Source organism: Acomys russatus, chromosome 6, assembly GCF_903995435.1.
Source record: "Acomys russatus chromosome 6, mAcoRus1.1, whole genome shotgun sequence".
In the NCBI taxonomy this organism is placed as follows: domain Eukaryota; kingdom Metazoa; phylum Chordata; class Mammalia; order Rodentia; family Muridae; genus Acomys; species Acomys russatus.
In genome coordinates, this window is record NC_067142.1 from 6,095,446 (window position 1) to 6,112,574 (window position 17,129).

Consider the following 17,129-nt stretch of genomic DNA (forward strand, 5'->3'; position numbering starts at 1 on the left):
AGAACAAAAACTCCCCAACCAGCAACAGCTACTTAAAGGTTAGAAGAGACAGGACAACGGATTCTGGACCTGTGTTATCTAAATTATTGAGGGTTTCATATGATCTAATTACAGATGACAGGACAACCACCTTTCCTGAATCACTTTTCCCCCCTGGTTCACTTTTTAAATTACTACAAATGATTAGTAAAGAATCAAAACTATTGGATAATGTGATTAATTCGTAAAGCTCACACATACAGATGTTGGGTTCTACACAGGGCTGAGACACATTTTTCCTCTAAGGAAGATGAAGACATTCATTAGCATATCAGCACAGTATCCGATAGTAAAATAAAAATAGTAAAAAAATAAAATAAAATAAAAAAAATTAAAAAAAAATGACTAGCTACCCAAACTTAGAGGTAGAATATATTAGATTAAAAATATAAGATTAAAATCATTGCATTAAAACATTTAAAAATTATTTATGTATATAGGTGTTTTGCCTGAACAAATGTCTGTGTATCATGTGCATGGCTGGTGCCTGTAAAGGCCAGAAGAGGGCGCTGGAGCTGCTGGAACAGCTTATGGACCGGACTGATGTGCAGCACAAAGTAGATGATGGGAATTGAACCTGGGTCCTTTGAAAGCACAGTCAATGCTCTAAACTGCTGAGCCAACTCTTCAGTTCCACATTCTACTCTTTGTTGTACAAAAATGTGGAGGAGGTGTCCACTGCTCAATTAGGACACATCTGGAGGATAGATTACTAACCTTCTTACTCTTGACACAAAGATGGAATGGCTCAGAGCTTGTTTCTTAACGATGCTTTCTGCTAATCAGAAATCAAAAACATCTAAATAACAAGAAACTCTTCAATCAGATCCAATATAATGGGACCTAATTTCAAATGGAAATTAAGCCAATTTATTGGCAAGTTATTTTTTAATATGTAACTTATAGATATAAAACCTGTTATGGTGACTCTTTAAAAAAAATGAATAGGGTCTTGAGGCTCTAGCCCTGTATCTGATCCCTAGTGCAGCAACGTAAGTAGTGAGGGCACACAACTGTAGTCTGAACACTTGGAAGGTGGAGGCAAGGAGGGTCAGAAATTCAAGGTCATTCCCAGGTACATAATGAGTTTCAGGCTAGTCTAGGATTCATGAGAACCAACCTATCTCAAATAACAACAGTGATTCCCCTGAAGTACCACATATTTATTTTATAACATAAAACATTTAATATGTAGTTATATAACAATGCTACTTTACAAATGATATAATAGGATAAACCAATCCTGAGTTTATTTAGTTAACCTCCCATTTGATTTGCTAAATAAGATATTACAAATAAGATTTGTAAGGTTTTCTCCCCCTTTTTTATTGGTTAGGGTCTCACTGTACAATCCAGGCTAGCTTCAAATCTGGGGGCAATTCTCCTCCTTCAATTTTCCAAGTGCTGGAGTATAGCTGTTCACTACTATGCTTAATTTGATGGTTTGATGATTATTGCTAAATTACACTCACAACAAAAGTATTTATAAAATATAGGAGACTGCACTAAGTTCTTCCAGTGACCTTTTCATTAAGTTAATATTGCCATTATTTATACTCTTGAGTCATCTTAGTTTTGGTTGACTAGAAACAATCATCCTCCACCCCCTCTAACTTATATAACACCGTGATTTTTTTTTTTTTAAATATCAAGTTTCTAGTTTAAGTAAGGAATGGAAATCACATATTTGGATGGAATTTTTAATTAGATTAAACTTAATCCTTCATACCAAGAGGTAGCATATAGTCCAATTAGTTGTAGGCTCTGTTGCTAGGCTATTTGGATTTGAATCCTAGCTCTACTACTCAAGTCTAGTACAATCTCTCCCAGGGGCTTAGTTTCTTGTGGGTAGGTGGTGATACCTCAATGAGACAGTATGCATCCAGTATTTAGAGTGGAGCAAGGATGTGCCTTATAAGATTTGTTTTTATTATAATGAGTACACTAGGTCAGCACTGTGTAGGCTTTAACAAACTTGTCCCAGTAAGTCCAAGAAAAATCCATTAAAGAATTACAATAGTCACTCAGCCTGTCTGTCTCTTATGGCTCTATTGTTTCAGGAATGCCTACATCCCACTGAAGCTTAAATCCTGCTTTCAATGTCTTATTCTTGACCAAAGTCGTATGAAAACATACTCTGTAACACTAAGTAGAATGACTTCAATCACAGGAAGCCATAACCCTGAAGAATGAGAATATTTGTACTCAAGGAGCCATAGTTTCTACACTGGCAAATTCTAGGGTAGATTATGAGGAAATTCTCACTGGAATCAAATGATATTGACAGAATACAGCATAAGACAAAATTGGTCCTTAGAAGTCCCTACAGATCCAGTGGTGATTGATGGTGTGTGGAAATGGGTTGGGATGAGCAAGGAGGATGTTGGGTTGAGTAACTAAGCAATTAGGAAAGATGGGCAGGGACCTGGAAGGCCCCGTTGTACTAGGCATCACAGAGAAGTCAGGAATTTCTGGACACAACTGGGAGAGCTATGGAGCATCCACAGAACTCAAGGCAAAGTTCAACCTAATAATCAGAGTAGAAATATTTCAACTAGCTTTTAAAAATCCAAAGTTGTACTGATAGCCATACGTGAATGTTGGCCCTGGCTTGGAGTACCAAGGCAACGAGATTAAGGCACAGTTAGTTATCTTTGAACTATACAACTGATAACATAAGTCTGTGTTACAGCCGTTGTTAACTGCTTGCTATGAGGAAAATTCAGCAAATTGTAGGTTTATATATACTAAAACTCATAATTCCACTGACCAGAAAGATGGAGTATCTCCAATTTTAGTAATACAACTTTGTATATCAATTATGTATATTAACATACTATATGGTAGGAGGAAGACAATTCCTCAGGCCATTTTATCATTTTTGAACATCAAAGACTCTAAATATATCTCTCCAGTCTTACTCACCTGCTACTCTTTCATCCGTTTCCCTGTTACCATCATCAGAATATCTTGCAAAGTCTAAAGAATCAAGAGTACTAATGCTCCCAGCTCGATCTATAAAAAAGAGAAAAGAAACAGAATAAACAATTATGTACTTAGTCACAAAATAAGAAAAGTGTAATTTAGGTACCCATAAATATTTTCATTTAATAAAACTATGACTCTAAGGTCTAGAAATTCTATTAGACAACAACAAAAAAGATAAAAATCCTTAAGCCAATTCAACTACTTTAGATAATTATGGCCCCACTTATGAACAATGCATATAGAGCATCTTACAAATAGTACAACCAGAACCAGCCATCTAACCAAGCACTCCAAGCAGACAGTAACCACCTCCCCCAGGATAGTCATTTAAACTGCCACTTGACTTTGTAGATTTAATCTGGGCTAGATTACTGCTGACTGCAAACATAAAAAACTGGAAAAAAAGACCAGATCGAGCCTTAACAAACTGTTGTATACATTGTTTATTATACAGTCCAAAGTGACTTGATACACAAAAACATCAAAGTGTCATGCAGCCCCAAGAGAAAATAAGCAAATGAGATCAATTCTAAGGCAAGCTATATGTGACAATCAGGACACAAGAGATTTTAAAACAGCTGTTAAAATTATGTGAAGGAAAGAATGTGGTTTGAATGAGGTGTCCTCCTTAAGTTTCAGGCACATGAGGACTTGGTTTCTAGTTATTGGCATTTGGGGAGCCTCAGTAGGAGCTCCCTTGCTAGAGCTAGTATGTCACTGGACATAGGCTCTGAGGCTTCACAGGCCATTTACCAAGTATAAGGACTTTCTCTCTGCTTCTTGTTTGCTATGCAAGATGTGAGCTCTCAGCTATTCATGCCACCATGTTTGCCTGCCTCCTGCCACACTCTTTTACCCCCACTGTTGATGGGCACTTATCTGTTTGGATCCTTAAGCCAAAATAAACCTTCTTTTTACAAGTTATCTTGCTCTTGATGTTTTTTAAGGCAACAACAGAAAAGTAACAAAACAAAAAAGGGTAGGAAATCCTAGCAGAAAAATAAAGAATATAGAAAATACCAGTGGAAATTTTAGAAAATATCAGTAGACCAAAAAAGCAAATGCTTCATACCAAAAGTTCAATGCAGAGAATAGTAACAGAATAAACATGATAGAGGAATGAGTTAGACAAACAAACAGCCCCCTGCATCAAGAAAACAACCTAATTAATAATGAAGCGCAAAACTAAGCAGAGAGTTCTCAAGAGATTTAACACAAATGGCTAAAAAACTCTTAAAGAAATGCTCAACATTCTTGGCCAACAGAAAAATGTAAAAAAATTACCTTGAGATTTCATGTTATCCCAGTCCGAATGACCAAGATCATTAAAACAAATGACAGTATATGCTGCTGGCAAGAATGGAGGAAGTGTGTGTGTGTGTGTGTGTGTGTGTGTGTGTGTGTGTGTGTGTGTGTAGGGTAATGAAGAGTGCTGGGATCAAGCTGGTTAAGAGCACTTCTTGCATCTGCAGAGGACCTAGGTTTGACTTCCAGATGTTGGTTTACAACTGCCTGTAACTCCAGTTCTGGATCTGATGCCTCTGACCTCTCTGGGGCACCAGGTACACATGCGATGCCCAGATATACACGCAGGCAAAAAGCCATGTACATAAAGTAAGTTAATTAAAAATATTTCAGCTCATTAAAACATATTCCATCTTGTTATATTTATTTACGGAAGAAAGCAATGTTAATCATTACTGGACTAAACTGCAAAAAATTTTATAAGTAGACGTATTTTGAATTTGAAGACTAATAAAAGGCTATCCTGTAAGTTCAAGGTAAATATGGTTCTTTGGATTTAGACACTTTTGTTTTGTTTTTTGAGGCAGGGTTTCCCTGTGTAGTCCTGGTTGTCCTGCAATTCGCTCTGTAGACCAAGCAGGCCTGGAACCTACAGAGAGATTGACCTGCCTCTTCCTCCCAAGTGCTGAGATTAGCCACCAATGCCCAATTTAGCCAAAGATTTTTAAAAGAAATCTTTAAGCAATTTCTGCACGAGTTTTTTGTCACTAACATGGCTTAGGACAGTGCAACACAGAAGCATGACCAAGGCCATTAATCAGTTCTTTTCTAGGACAAGCAAATGTTTTTCATATTCCAAGTGTTCTAAAACACGAGGGAAATTTTGAGAAAATTAACCTCTTTTACTAAAAAAGAAGACAACCAGATGGACAAAGGGCATACACCTGTTGTTGGGAGGCCAAAGCTGGGAAATCATTTGAAGCGAGGATTTAAAAAACTGACTAGAGTATCTATCTAAAACCAAATAAAACAAAACACCCCAGAGTTACATGCTATCAAGTAATACTATAACCACAAAGGATTTCTTCATAGATGAGCACATCTACTGCATAATTTCTTAATAATTCACTATATAGCTCAGCAACTAATGAAGCATAGTACTCTGAGAGCTAAATTCACCCAAAATCAAAACCCAAACCTATTGAACAGCTGCTGATTGAAAAAACAGGTTAATTCAATCAAACATTTACTGAATACCTACTGTGTAGCAGATCATCAATAAGAATGTAAATATCCAAAGAAACAAACAAACAAACAAAAAACAAAAACAAAGACCCCAAACCCAAACCAATCCAACAACAATAAAAGCAAGTGGGCATACACAGAACCTATGCAATGCATCTAGTGTGGTGGTGCTTACCTGTAATCCTAACATTGTAGCTGAGGCAGGAGCGCTGTGGCCTTGAGCTCAAGGGCAATAGTCTGAACTAATAGGGAGACTGTCTTAAAAGCAAGTGACAAAACCAAAAACAAGTCTCTACCTTGTCCATGAAAGCACATTTGTGCACACTCGTATCCATACTATGTTTTTAAAATATGCATACAATGGTAATAACTGACTCTGTGGAGCAGAATGTTAATTTTTATTTATGTATTTATTTATTTGTTTGGTTGTTTATTTATTTTTGTTTTTTGAGACAGAGTTTCTCTGTGTAATAGCTCTGGCTGTCCTCGAAGTCAGAGATCTACCTGCCTCTGCCTCCCGAGTGATGGGATTAAAGGCCTGCACCACCACGCCTGATTAAATGTTAATTTTTAAATTATATATTCCTTTTTATATTATTTGAGTATTTTGTTTTGGTATTTTTTTCATATTTCATTTAATTTCTGGTGTACTTTATAGTTTTAAAATCATAAAAATGCCAAATACATAATTAAAAGGTATATGTGTGGGATTTAAGAAATTGTCATTAAATTGCAGTCCTTTTGGCAAAATATTCATTTACTCATTGATGTCTTAAAACCTTGTCATGATATATAACAATATGAATTCAATATAATTCAATGAAACGTGTAATATATAAATTCAACAGGTTAGTAATTTTACCTTAACAGTAATCAATTACATTTAAGCTTGAGTGCACGCATATTCAAAGATATTATGTAGTTATGGATAAATCGTACATATATACCTGAAAATCTGTCAACATCATAGAGATCTTTGCCCTTAAATAGCTATTCTATACTATTTATGACAAACACATGACAGTTTTTTTTTTTCCTAGAAAGGAAATCATGGTATCTGCAAGAACATGAGTGAACTGTAGATTATTATGTTAAGTGAAGTAATCCTGATTCAGAAAGACAAATACCATAATTTCTCATAGATGGACTTTAAATTTAAATTCATGTATGTACATATATGTGCTATATGTGTGTAAAAAAGGAAAATGAAAGTAAAAAGGGGTCCATGGTAGGGGGAAGAAATTATAAAGGGCAGTGGGGGTGGGGTGGGGAGGGGAAATGACATAAAAGCAGAAGGGAGGACAATTTAGAGGGAAGGAAAGAGCCTGACCAACAGGAGGATGCCTAGGAGATCTGGAGGATAGCAGTGAGGAAGAGGGAATGAATAGAAATAAAGTATAGTGGAAATGCCATAATAAAACCCATTACTTTGTATGCTCATTTAAAAAAGTAATAAAATGGGACAGTAAGCTGGCTCAACTGGGTAAAGGCACTTCCTATCAAGCATGACAACCTGCTATGGTTAATTTAGAAGTATGGCCTAATAATGTTTATTATCAGGTCTATAATTATTATTACAGTGGTATTACTAACCCACTAGCAACCAATCAAGACACAGACACCTGTTATATTTTAAAACAGCCTTAGTTAATTTGGGGCAGGGCATATAATAATCCCCTAGACTACTTCCCATTTTGGGGCAGGTATCCCATATACTGCCCCAATCCCATGCCATCTGCTTCTAATAATTTCTATTGAGCTACCTCCCATCCATAATCCCAAATACTTGCTAATTATCATCATCTGGGCCAAATCTCCATCCACACTGGCCATCCACTTAACCCATGGCAAGGCCTTGCTCTTCCTCTCTTGTCCTGCAGTATCCCCTCCTCCTTCCCTAGGTTCTCTCTGTCTCCCAAAGCCCGGGAACCTTAGCCATGCCCACCCTATTTGCCCTGCTCAGGCGTGATGGCCCTTTACTGGTCAAACTGGAAGTTCCTTAGGTGAGGTTATATAACAAGCAGTAATTAGCATCGAAGCATATCAGAGCAACCTCCAACAACAACCCTGAGTTCCATCCCTGGAACTCATGTAGAAGTGGAAAGAGAAAATTAAAATTTGCATGGTTGTCCTTTGGCCTCTGCTTGTGGGCGCGCGCGCACACACACACACACACACACACACACACACACACACACTAAGTAAAATACATTTTAAAAAGCAAAGTAAAAAGTTAATTTTATTAATTATCTTACATTGAGGTTTTCATATCCTCTGTCTTTCTCTACCTGTTCTTTAAAGTTCCACATGTACCTTTTTATTTGTGACACATTCCCTTAACAACTATGATGCTTATATGCCTTGCTAATTCATTTCATTTTATACTATTTATTTGTTTGTTTTTCAAGGCAGGGTTTCTCTGTGTAGCTTTGTCTGTCCTGAAACTCACTCTGTAGACCAGGCTGGCCTCAAACTCGGAGATCTGCCGGCCTCTGCACTAGAGTACAGGGATTAAAGGGATGCTCCACGATCCTCAGCGTCATTTTCATGCTTTGTGATCTTCCCTATCTCTGACAATATTTTATACATTGTGCATAGGATTATTTACTTCACATTTGTATCCAAGTGCAAAGAAATTTATAAATCTGTGTTAACAACAACAAATAATAATCGTAAAGTGGGGGAAAAGTTAAGGAAGAGGAAAGACAGGACAAGATTAAGCTACAGATTCAGGTGCAAGCTGAAAGTATAAACTTAGTAAGGTAGCACACAAATACAGGGCTGAGAGGTCGCAGAAATAATATAAAAAAATCTGATGACACTACTTTGAGCAATCTTATACCTCCACAACAGGACTAACAGGTTTTAAAAACAAACTGACTTGTAATTTTTGAAATGGGCGAGACAATTCAGAAGGCTACACCCATGCTTACAACTTAGTTTTATTCTCCCTGAGGCTGAACCATGCTCTATCACCAGAAAAATCACATGCAACCATGCAGCTAAGCTTCTTGACTAACATGAATTATACAAGCTAATTTGGCCTTGGTAGATGATTTGATTCAGAAGAGCTGATAAATGTGCTTGCACTTGGGTGGTAGTTAATGCAGAAACTCACAAGTGGTCAGAGAATGTCAGTAGAGCGCAAATGAGAAAAACCGAATCACACCCCCCCAAAGCCTCAATGAGCTGTTGTAGGGGGGGGCAGGCAGAAAGACCCTAAGAGCCAGAGGTTAGGAAGAACTGGAGCAAAATAATATCTTTTGGGCATGACAGGACTCTTGTACCCATGAACTCACAGCAGCTGTGGTTGTCCTGAACAAAACCTGCACAACATCCAGCCAATCACCATTCCAACACTAAGCAGAGAGGGACTCACACGCCCATACAACTACCTGGGGATCCAGAGCAACAGCTGATGGCTTCTGGGGGAGTCAGTCCTTTAAGGGCATGGGCTGTGCTAGTGTAACCACACTGCAGTGAATGGGCTCACAGCCATGAGTATATGGGCAGCATAAAGGACTTAGTGGGTTATTTAAAAAGAGGGGACGGGCACCTGAAATTGGATGGCTGCCCAGTTAGGGAGAGACAGGGAAGATGGATACAATCAGCATATTCTGTACAAAATTATGAAATATTAAACAAAATGTTATTAAAACTTGTTTGATTCCCTGTGGAGGCTTAGCTGATGATTATGAATAGCTTACATGTGACTGCCCTAACTTTCATGCTGTGCAGTGTGGCTACCTTGGTGAAATGGGGAGATGCTCCTAGTAGACCATCCACCCTGCCTCAATACGGTGCTATACTTTCTCAATTCATCCTTTAGATGATCAATTTTGCATCACTTTGCTTGCCTTCTGTTGACTGGCCATTTTAAGTGAAGACACTCTTAATTATTAGATACTTTACTTGATCATATACTGAAACAACCTAACTTTTGCTAAGTTATGTCGTAAAGCAGACATACATGAATATATTAGAATGATTATTAAGATGGAGATCTAAGTTCAAATCCTAGACCTGCCCACTTAGAAAGAAAATATGAAAAGTCCTCATCTCCCGATCAGAGGTCATCCTGTTGTATACACATACACACACACACACACACACACACACACACACACACACACACACAAACACATACCTAGAAAGATAGCACATTTTGTCTATCATATGTACGGCTCTAGGTTTAGGCAGGAGCACCAAGCTAACAAGTGAAATGACTATATTAAAATCATTACTGTCATCAAAATCAAGTACGAAAGAGCTTAAAGCTATGACTTAGGTTAAACTAACTAAGCCTGGGATGTACATAAAGTACTATATATAAAATAAATAACATTTGGGTCCTCATGAGGTAGTTTGTCAGATGACAATCATTAGATAATTTAGGTAGTTATAAAAGAAAGAAATGTGCTTAGGGTAGAAAACATACCCTACCCAGTTCTACTAGCAATTTAAGTCTTTGGTATCATTCAAAAGTACAGACAGTTAGAAAAATCAATTAGGCTTATTTGTTAGTAAATTCCAGTTGACCTCACAGAACATCAAAGCATTAGCATTAATATGGGCAAAATTTCATGGCTCTCAATAAAGACACCGAGAACTTTCATATTAAGTTTATATATAAATAATAACTAGGCCAGTGATTACTCTGTTGTTAAAAGTGATTGTACAAAGAAAGAAAAAAAGATCTCCAGCTTATTCAGAGACAAAAAGCCTTCACAATAGTGCTATGGTGAGAAAGAAAACTGCTGGCAGAAGGTTCGTGGTCTGTTCCACAGCTTTCCTGTAAATTGCATACTACTGAAATGGGGTAGTGAAACTGAATTATTTAAACAAAACACATTCTATGAAGCAGAGAAATCTCATCTCCTTCTTTTTGGTAGTATACATTAATTATACAAAATAATGGAAAAACCAATTTTTGAGTTAAGTCTGCCAAAGACAAAAGGTCTTCTTGGATCCAACTTTAGTAGAGAGCACCAACGTTTCCTGTTCTGCTTTTTCTCTTAAGTGAATCAAAGAAGTACTTAGAAACATTATTTCCTGGTAGTCTGACTTAAGAGACTCTGGGGGAAAAGGGAAAATTGCCTAGAGCAAAATGCCCAAGTAACATGGAAGCTTTCTAGATTGCCATAATAGCCAATAAACTAGAAATTGATATAAAAGTTCCCAACACCAACTGGGGAGTCAGGAGTAACACAACACCGATCAAAGATTGGAAACAAATACAAACAGCTACAGCGGGCTCTTTTTGCTTCCAGTATATAGTAGGACACCTCTCATCTCGCCCAACAATTTCCCACTCTTCAAAACGACCCTAGACTCAGTACCCGCCCACAAATACCCTTCAAGTGCACAGAACTCTGGTAACCCCACATCTGCAGGTGTGACAGACAGCGCCTACTTACTGAGCTGTCCTCCGCCCGACGTCGTACTCGGTTCCCGTCCCCCAGCGCCTCCGATGCCGGACACGCCAGGGATCCCAGGCGCCCCGATGCCTGGCGGGGTCCCACTCTGCCTCTCAAAGTTGCCAGGATTGGAGAAGTAATCGCGCAGCCGTGGTAGCTCGCGGCCGCTCTCCAACAGCTCTGTGTGCAGCTCCAGGGCGGTCAGCAAGTATTGGTCGCGCAACAGCTGGGCGGCGATGGCATCGATTGACAATCGGGCAGGGGTCTCTCCGCTGCCCCCGAGGGCGGCCGGAGCGGCGGTCACCTCCACAGGGAGCCCTGGCCTTGCGCTGCTCCCCAGGGCCATGGGGTCCTGTGGTGACAGCGAGCCTGCAGAGCCAGGATCTAGGCCGACCCCAGCACCCAACCGCAGTCCTGCCCGCTGCTCCTCGGTCGCCACTACCTCGTCGTCGTCCTCATCGGAATCGCTGAGGAATGGATTTACGCCGCCACCACTGCTACCACCTCCCGGCGCCATCGCCGCCATCTTATTCTGTCAGGGGTGTGGGTGCTTCCCTGCCTGGCCCGACAGGCCTCAACCTGAATCCCCGTTAGGCCCGGGAGCCACTGAGCACCTAGGCAGCCCAGGCCCACCGGGTCCCTCCTTCTCACCTACGGACCAGGCCGGACTAGGAGGCAGGAGGCCGGGACGTAGCACCACAGGCCCGCCTCGGGTGCCTCTGCACCAGCAGCCGGCTCTGCAGGCGTCTTCCTGGTCTCTAGTCTCGCGAGAACTGGCTTGTGTCCCGTCCTCGCCCCGCCCCGTTCCCCCTTAGCCCCGCCTACTTCAGGTCCGGAGTCGGAAGATTGAAGGAACCGCTCTGGACTCAAACCTTAAGCACCGCCCGCAACCACTCGAGGATTGGCTGGAGTTACTGGGCCAAGGCCGGAGAGTTCTCGCGAGAGTAGCGGAGACTTGGGCTTGTTGGGGGCGTTCCCTCGAGACTCAGTGGTGGAGGTAGCCGATTGAAGGGAACACTCTGGATACCTTTCATGGCCCTAGGTCCTTCCTTGGTTTCGAAGAAACTCCGTTCCTGACCAGGTAAAGTCCGAGACCCATGCATGTGAGGTGTGGCGGCGCCAGCCCGGTGGCCCTAAGCCCCTCTGCTCCCTTCACGCTTCAGTTTTTGCCGCTGTTTGCGCGCAGATACTTTCCCAGCCATGCGCTTTCTCACTTGGAAGTCTAGCGACCGAATGGCCTCCTTGCGGTTAAGGGACGGCGACTTCCCGCCCTCTCCGTCCGGAGTTGGACCTAGAGAGCTGCAGGGTGCAGATAGAGCCTGGGCGGAAGTTGCAACACTTGAGTTTCGAGTGGCCTTAGCGCTCTCTGTGAACAGCAAATTATGGACGACAAATTATGCTTTGTAAACCTTGGAGATTAACATACAGTTTGCATCAAAGAAACTTTTCAAATTACTACGCGCTGTCTCACCAGTACAAGTGAGTAGACTGGGCAGCTTCGATAACCTGGTCAAGTCCACTACACTAGGACACATTCAGTGGAGCTAGCATCACCTCTACCCCCAAACAGGGTGTGTGTGTGTGTGTGTCTCTCCCCCCGCCCCCTCATGTCTCTCTCTCTGTGTAGCCTTGGCTGTCCTGAACTCACTCTGTAGACCAGGCTGGCCTTGAACTCACAGAGATCCACCTGCCTCTGCCTCCCAAATGCTAGGATTAAAAGCGTGCGCCACCACTGCCCGGCTTGCATCACCTATCTTTTGGCCAAAACTATTCCTTCTCACAATCCCATGAAACTTTTCTGAGTTCATTTCGGCTATCTAAATCAAGGTTTTCATTGTGCGTCAATCAAATTATAGCGATTTTAAATGTTGCACGCTGTAAAGTTGCCTCTGTGAATGTTAGCACATACCTATACTCATAAGTTTGGAAGATCACTTATGTTTTGTGTTATTCCTTGTTTATAGTCTGAGGAGAAAGAGAACGCTTCCCTGTCGTTACTATTAGGCTGCTAGTCACGACAGCTTCTCTATGGTTACACACAGATTGCACCCTTTCCCTGGTTTTAGATTCTTAGGATTCCTAGTAAATCAACTCCTAACAGACAATAAAAGAAATAAGCAGTAGTGTTAAGTATCTGCTCATTGAAGCACTGCAGTGTCTCCTTTAGCTTTGTGGGAGAATAAAAATAGAGCATTGTTCTATGTATGACCTTATGTCTGGCTATTGGTTTACATGTAAAGTATGCCTGAAGTTAAGTGTAGGCTTTAATTTCAGTTTAATTGTTCTCAATAAGCTAAAATTTCATTTGAATGAGGTTTTGGGAGGTATATTGTGTTATTGTTTTTTTTTGTTATTGTTATTTGGGTTTTCTTAGATACTTTTAAAATAGTGTTACATGTGATATGAAGGTAGAAAGGAAAATACTGGACTTGAGGGTGGATGGTTTAAACTATCATAGGAGACAGGAGATGGGGAGAAAGCTAACCCAAATAGTAAAACACTATAAGAACTTTCCTACATTGTAAGGTAATTTAAATATAGTGTCAGCCAGACAAGGACAATGTGGGAAGTAAACTTCGAACCCCTACCTGGATGTAGGCAATTGACAGGATATTCTCCACCGTTGAGTGGAGAGTGCGGTATGACTTTCACACAAACTCTGGTGCCCCCTATTTGACCACATCCCCTGGATGGGGAGGCCTGGTTGCACTCAGAGGAAGGATAGCAGGCTACCAAGAAGACACTTGATACCCTATGAGCATATACCGGGGGAGGAGGTCCCCCTCAGTCACAGTCATAGGGGAGGGGAGTAAGGGGGAAAGCGGGAGGGAGGGAGGAATGAGAGGATACAACGGATGGGCTAACAATTGACATGTAATATGAATAAATTAATAAAATATTAAAAAATATAGTGTCATAGTAAGCTTTTTTTTTTTTTTTTAAAGAAGACTTTAGCTTTTAGTTCTTTGGTTCTGTGCCCTTTAGTGATAAATCTGAAAAAAAGATCTTCAATATCATGGAAATAGTATAAGATGATCAATATTGTATTGTGTTTTGCATTTCTTAGAAAAGGGATTATCAGTCCTTACTTTGAGTTGCCAAAGACATTAAAAATGGAACCACATTTTGGAATGGAGGATTAGTGAATGGCATGGGAAAGACATTAGCAAAAATGTGTTGTTTATGTACAGTTTCCCTTCCTTGCAATGGGGTTCCTGAGGAAAGCTGCACTTAAGATAATAGAAGAATGTATACATACACATTATCACATTATTTATTGTGAGGCACTGGGGTTTGAGCCTGATTCTCCAAGCCTCACTTGCAGCATCTGCTGAGAGAGATAATGAAAGTACACAGACTTATGAATGTTTTTGTCACAGTATCTGGTACCTGGTTGGCAGCAAATGTTAATATGGTTAATTATTAATTAATGAAATATTGGATACTGAATATATTTGGCAGGTTTTTAAAAACAAGTATCAATGGCTAGCAGAGGCTGGAAAAGCAATGTCTGTAGGTCAAAGAGAGGTAGGAGCTTTAGTTTAGGGTCTCAATTCTAAAGCAGGAAGTCGAGTGTAGACTTGTAATGGCTGACCTGTAAGCATCTGTGGTTACTACTACTAGTTTCTATTCTGCAGTCAAGGGCTTATTTAACTACAGGCTTTCAACAAATCAGCTGACTAGTTTTCCCATAGAATACTTTGCCTCTGAGTATCATGCATGAATACATTTAGTGCACACACTGGGATATTAAACATTTCTGACCTCTACTTATAATTTATTAATAGTTGTTGGACATTTTCTTTCTTTGGAAGACTGACGCAGATCAAAGCCTTTTAGGATGATATCTGAATAAGGATAGTCATTGAAGTTTGTTTCTTAGGAATAAAAATATAAATGATAGCTTATTTTCTTAAACATTTCAATCATTTATATGTTAAAGTTATTTGAGGATTTAATAATCTTAAATAGCCACAGTTTACATTATAAATGCCAAATTTGGTTAATTTAGTGTTTGATAGTGTCTAATAGTTCATTAGTTTTTAGTTTATGGTGATATATATATCTCACAGATATATACCTGTAAACTATATTTTCATTAGCAAATGAATATGTGTGTTTTAATTTTTAATAGCTATACACTTATTTTTGAGATTCCCAAACAATTCAACTATGCCAGTGAAGTTTTCTTATTCAATAAACGCGAATGAGAAGTGATTACATTTCAAGAAAAATGTTATATGGCAGTATTGCTCGAGACAAATGTTATATGGCAGTATCGCTCGAGACAAATGTTATATGGCAATATCGCTTGAGACAAATGTGATTGGGTATGAGAACATTCATACTTTCAAGTCACTGTAACTTCATGTATGAGAAATTGCTTAAACATAAAACATGGGCTTTTTTGGGGTTGTTTTGAAAATATCTTTGAAGCTTAACAGATTTTATCCAGGAAACACAAAGAGAGAAGCAAGGCGACATCTAGTGTCCATAGTACATATTGTCATTGACACGTAGTTCTAATTGATTTATCCAGCAGACCTTCACATCTTAGCATAGAAGTGTGACAGATGCTAAATGATGACCATTCCTACTGTTTGAATTACAGTGAAGTAATAAGAGCAGACATTAAATCATCACAGCCAAATATGGAACCCACAGATCTACCACTAAGCTAAGTCCAAAGCCCCACATACACCTTTTATTTAATCTCACAGATGTTATTAATAGTCAAAAACTGAAGAAAAAACTAGTTCAGTGTTTTCCAGTTTGGGATTTGTTAGCAAAGATGCCTTTGAGGATGAAATGTGGTAATGGTATGTGACGTATGGGAGTTCATTTTTAAGAGTTGCCTTCTGATCTCCACATTTGTGCATGTGTATATGCATGTGTGCACACACTCCACAAACACACCCATGCACACAGGAATCTTTGATACTTTGTTCACCCTATGTTCTCTTGGAATATAAAAAATGTATCTTACAATTTAACCCTTTGTCTCATTTTATTTTTTTAAATTTGCTTGTCTTTGATAAGCACATTTTTAGTGTCTCTTTCCTTTTTATAGGGCGTTCTCCATCCTTGTTATATTTGATTCTTCAGACCAGGAAGAATAAGACGTGTCTGTAATTTTCATCTTTCGTATTTTCAGATCAAGGTCATTATATATACATAATACTGCTTCCAGGAAGAGAAATCTAGTATTTTCTTTCTTTCTTTATAGATACATTTGCCAACAAAAACAAAAGACAATTTGAAAAACATTCTTGTGGTCACTTTGATCTTTGAGGTATAATGGTATACTGTCCGACAGTATTATTTAAACGTTTTAATTTGCTTAGTTTTCTTTCTTTAGTACTTATCAGACCTCTGAGAGCTCGTCTTGGTATTATTTATTTATTTATTTTTTTTTTTAGGGACATACAATTTGTATTCAGCGAAGAAATAAAACCCTTATATTGATTCAGAGGAAAAAAGTTTATTTAAGTACAGATTTTCTGAAGCACGAATGAAATTTAACTTCTTATGTGTTACTCAGCAAAATGGATAGAATGCATGTTTTCTGCTCAGTTTGTTGCTACTTAAGAGAGTCAGGCAAAGCTGGCTGTGGCGGTGCACACATTTAATCCCAGCACTCTGGAGGCAGAGGCATGCAGATCTCTGTAAGTTCGAGGCCCCCCTGTTCTACAAAGCAAGTCTAGGACAGACTACACAGAGAAACACTACCTGGAAAAGAGTCAGACAAACCCCTAAGCTTATTACAAAAGTAAAAAAGAAAAAAAAATTAACTCACAGAAATTTACCATTGTAAGTAATTTAATAAATATAAATTATAAGAGTAGAAATGGTGTTGTGTGGGCAACCAAAAATGGTGTGGATTATATTTTCTGGGTTATTTAGGATTTCCTGTGACTGAGCCTAATGTTTAATAACTTTTTTCTGTGTTCCTTCGGTAATTTTTAATTGTTTAGTAAGTAACTGAATTTGTTATAGTTTATCTGTCCTAATTGAACTCTATTTTTGCTTGGTTTATACTTTAACATATATTTTATTTCAGTATTATCAAGTTGTTAAACAATTTTTATTGTTCCATTTGTAAATGAAAGGCCAGTTCTAAGCTGTGTAGTGTCCTCTTACCTGGCCAGTGTGTATGACAACCGTCAGGTACGTGAAGGAAAAGTCCTCATCAGG

At 39.2% G+C, this 17,129-nt stretch overlaps 1 protein-coding gene across 9 annotated transcripts in view; it reads right to left on the bottom strand.

Moving 5' to 3' along the window:
- The window catches only part of Relch (RAB11 binding and LisH domain, coiled-coil and HEAT repeat containing), an 82,453-nt gene extending 70,823 nt beyond the window's left edge, over positions 1–11,630 (bottom strand). For all 9 annotated transcript variants that reach the window (XM_051147223.1, XM_051147222.1, XM_051147221.1 and 6 more), the window contains exons 1-2: positions 10,935–11,630; positions 2,965–3,054 (exon numbers count right to left, since the gene is read on the bottom strand). In XM_051147223.1, the coding sequence (XP_051003180.1) occupies positions 2,965–3,054; positions 10,935–11,460 (616 nt within the window). In that variant the 5' untranslated portion in view covers positions 11,461–11,630. The remainder of the gene's footprint in view (positions 1–2,964; positions 3,055–10,934) is intronic.
- Between the last annotated feature and the right edge of the window lie 5,499 nt (positions 11,631–17,129).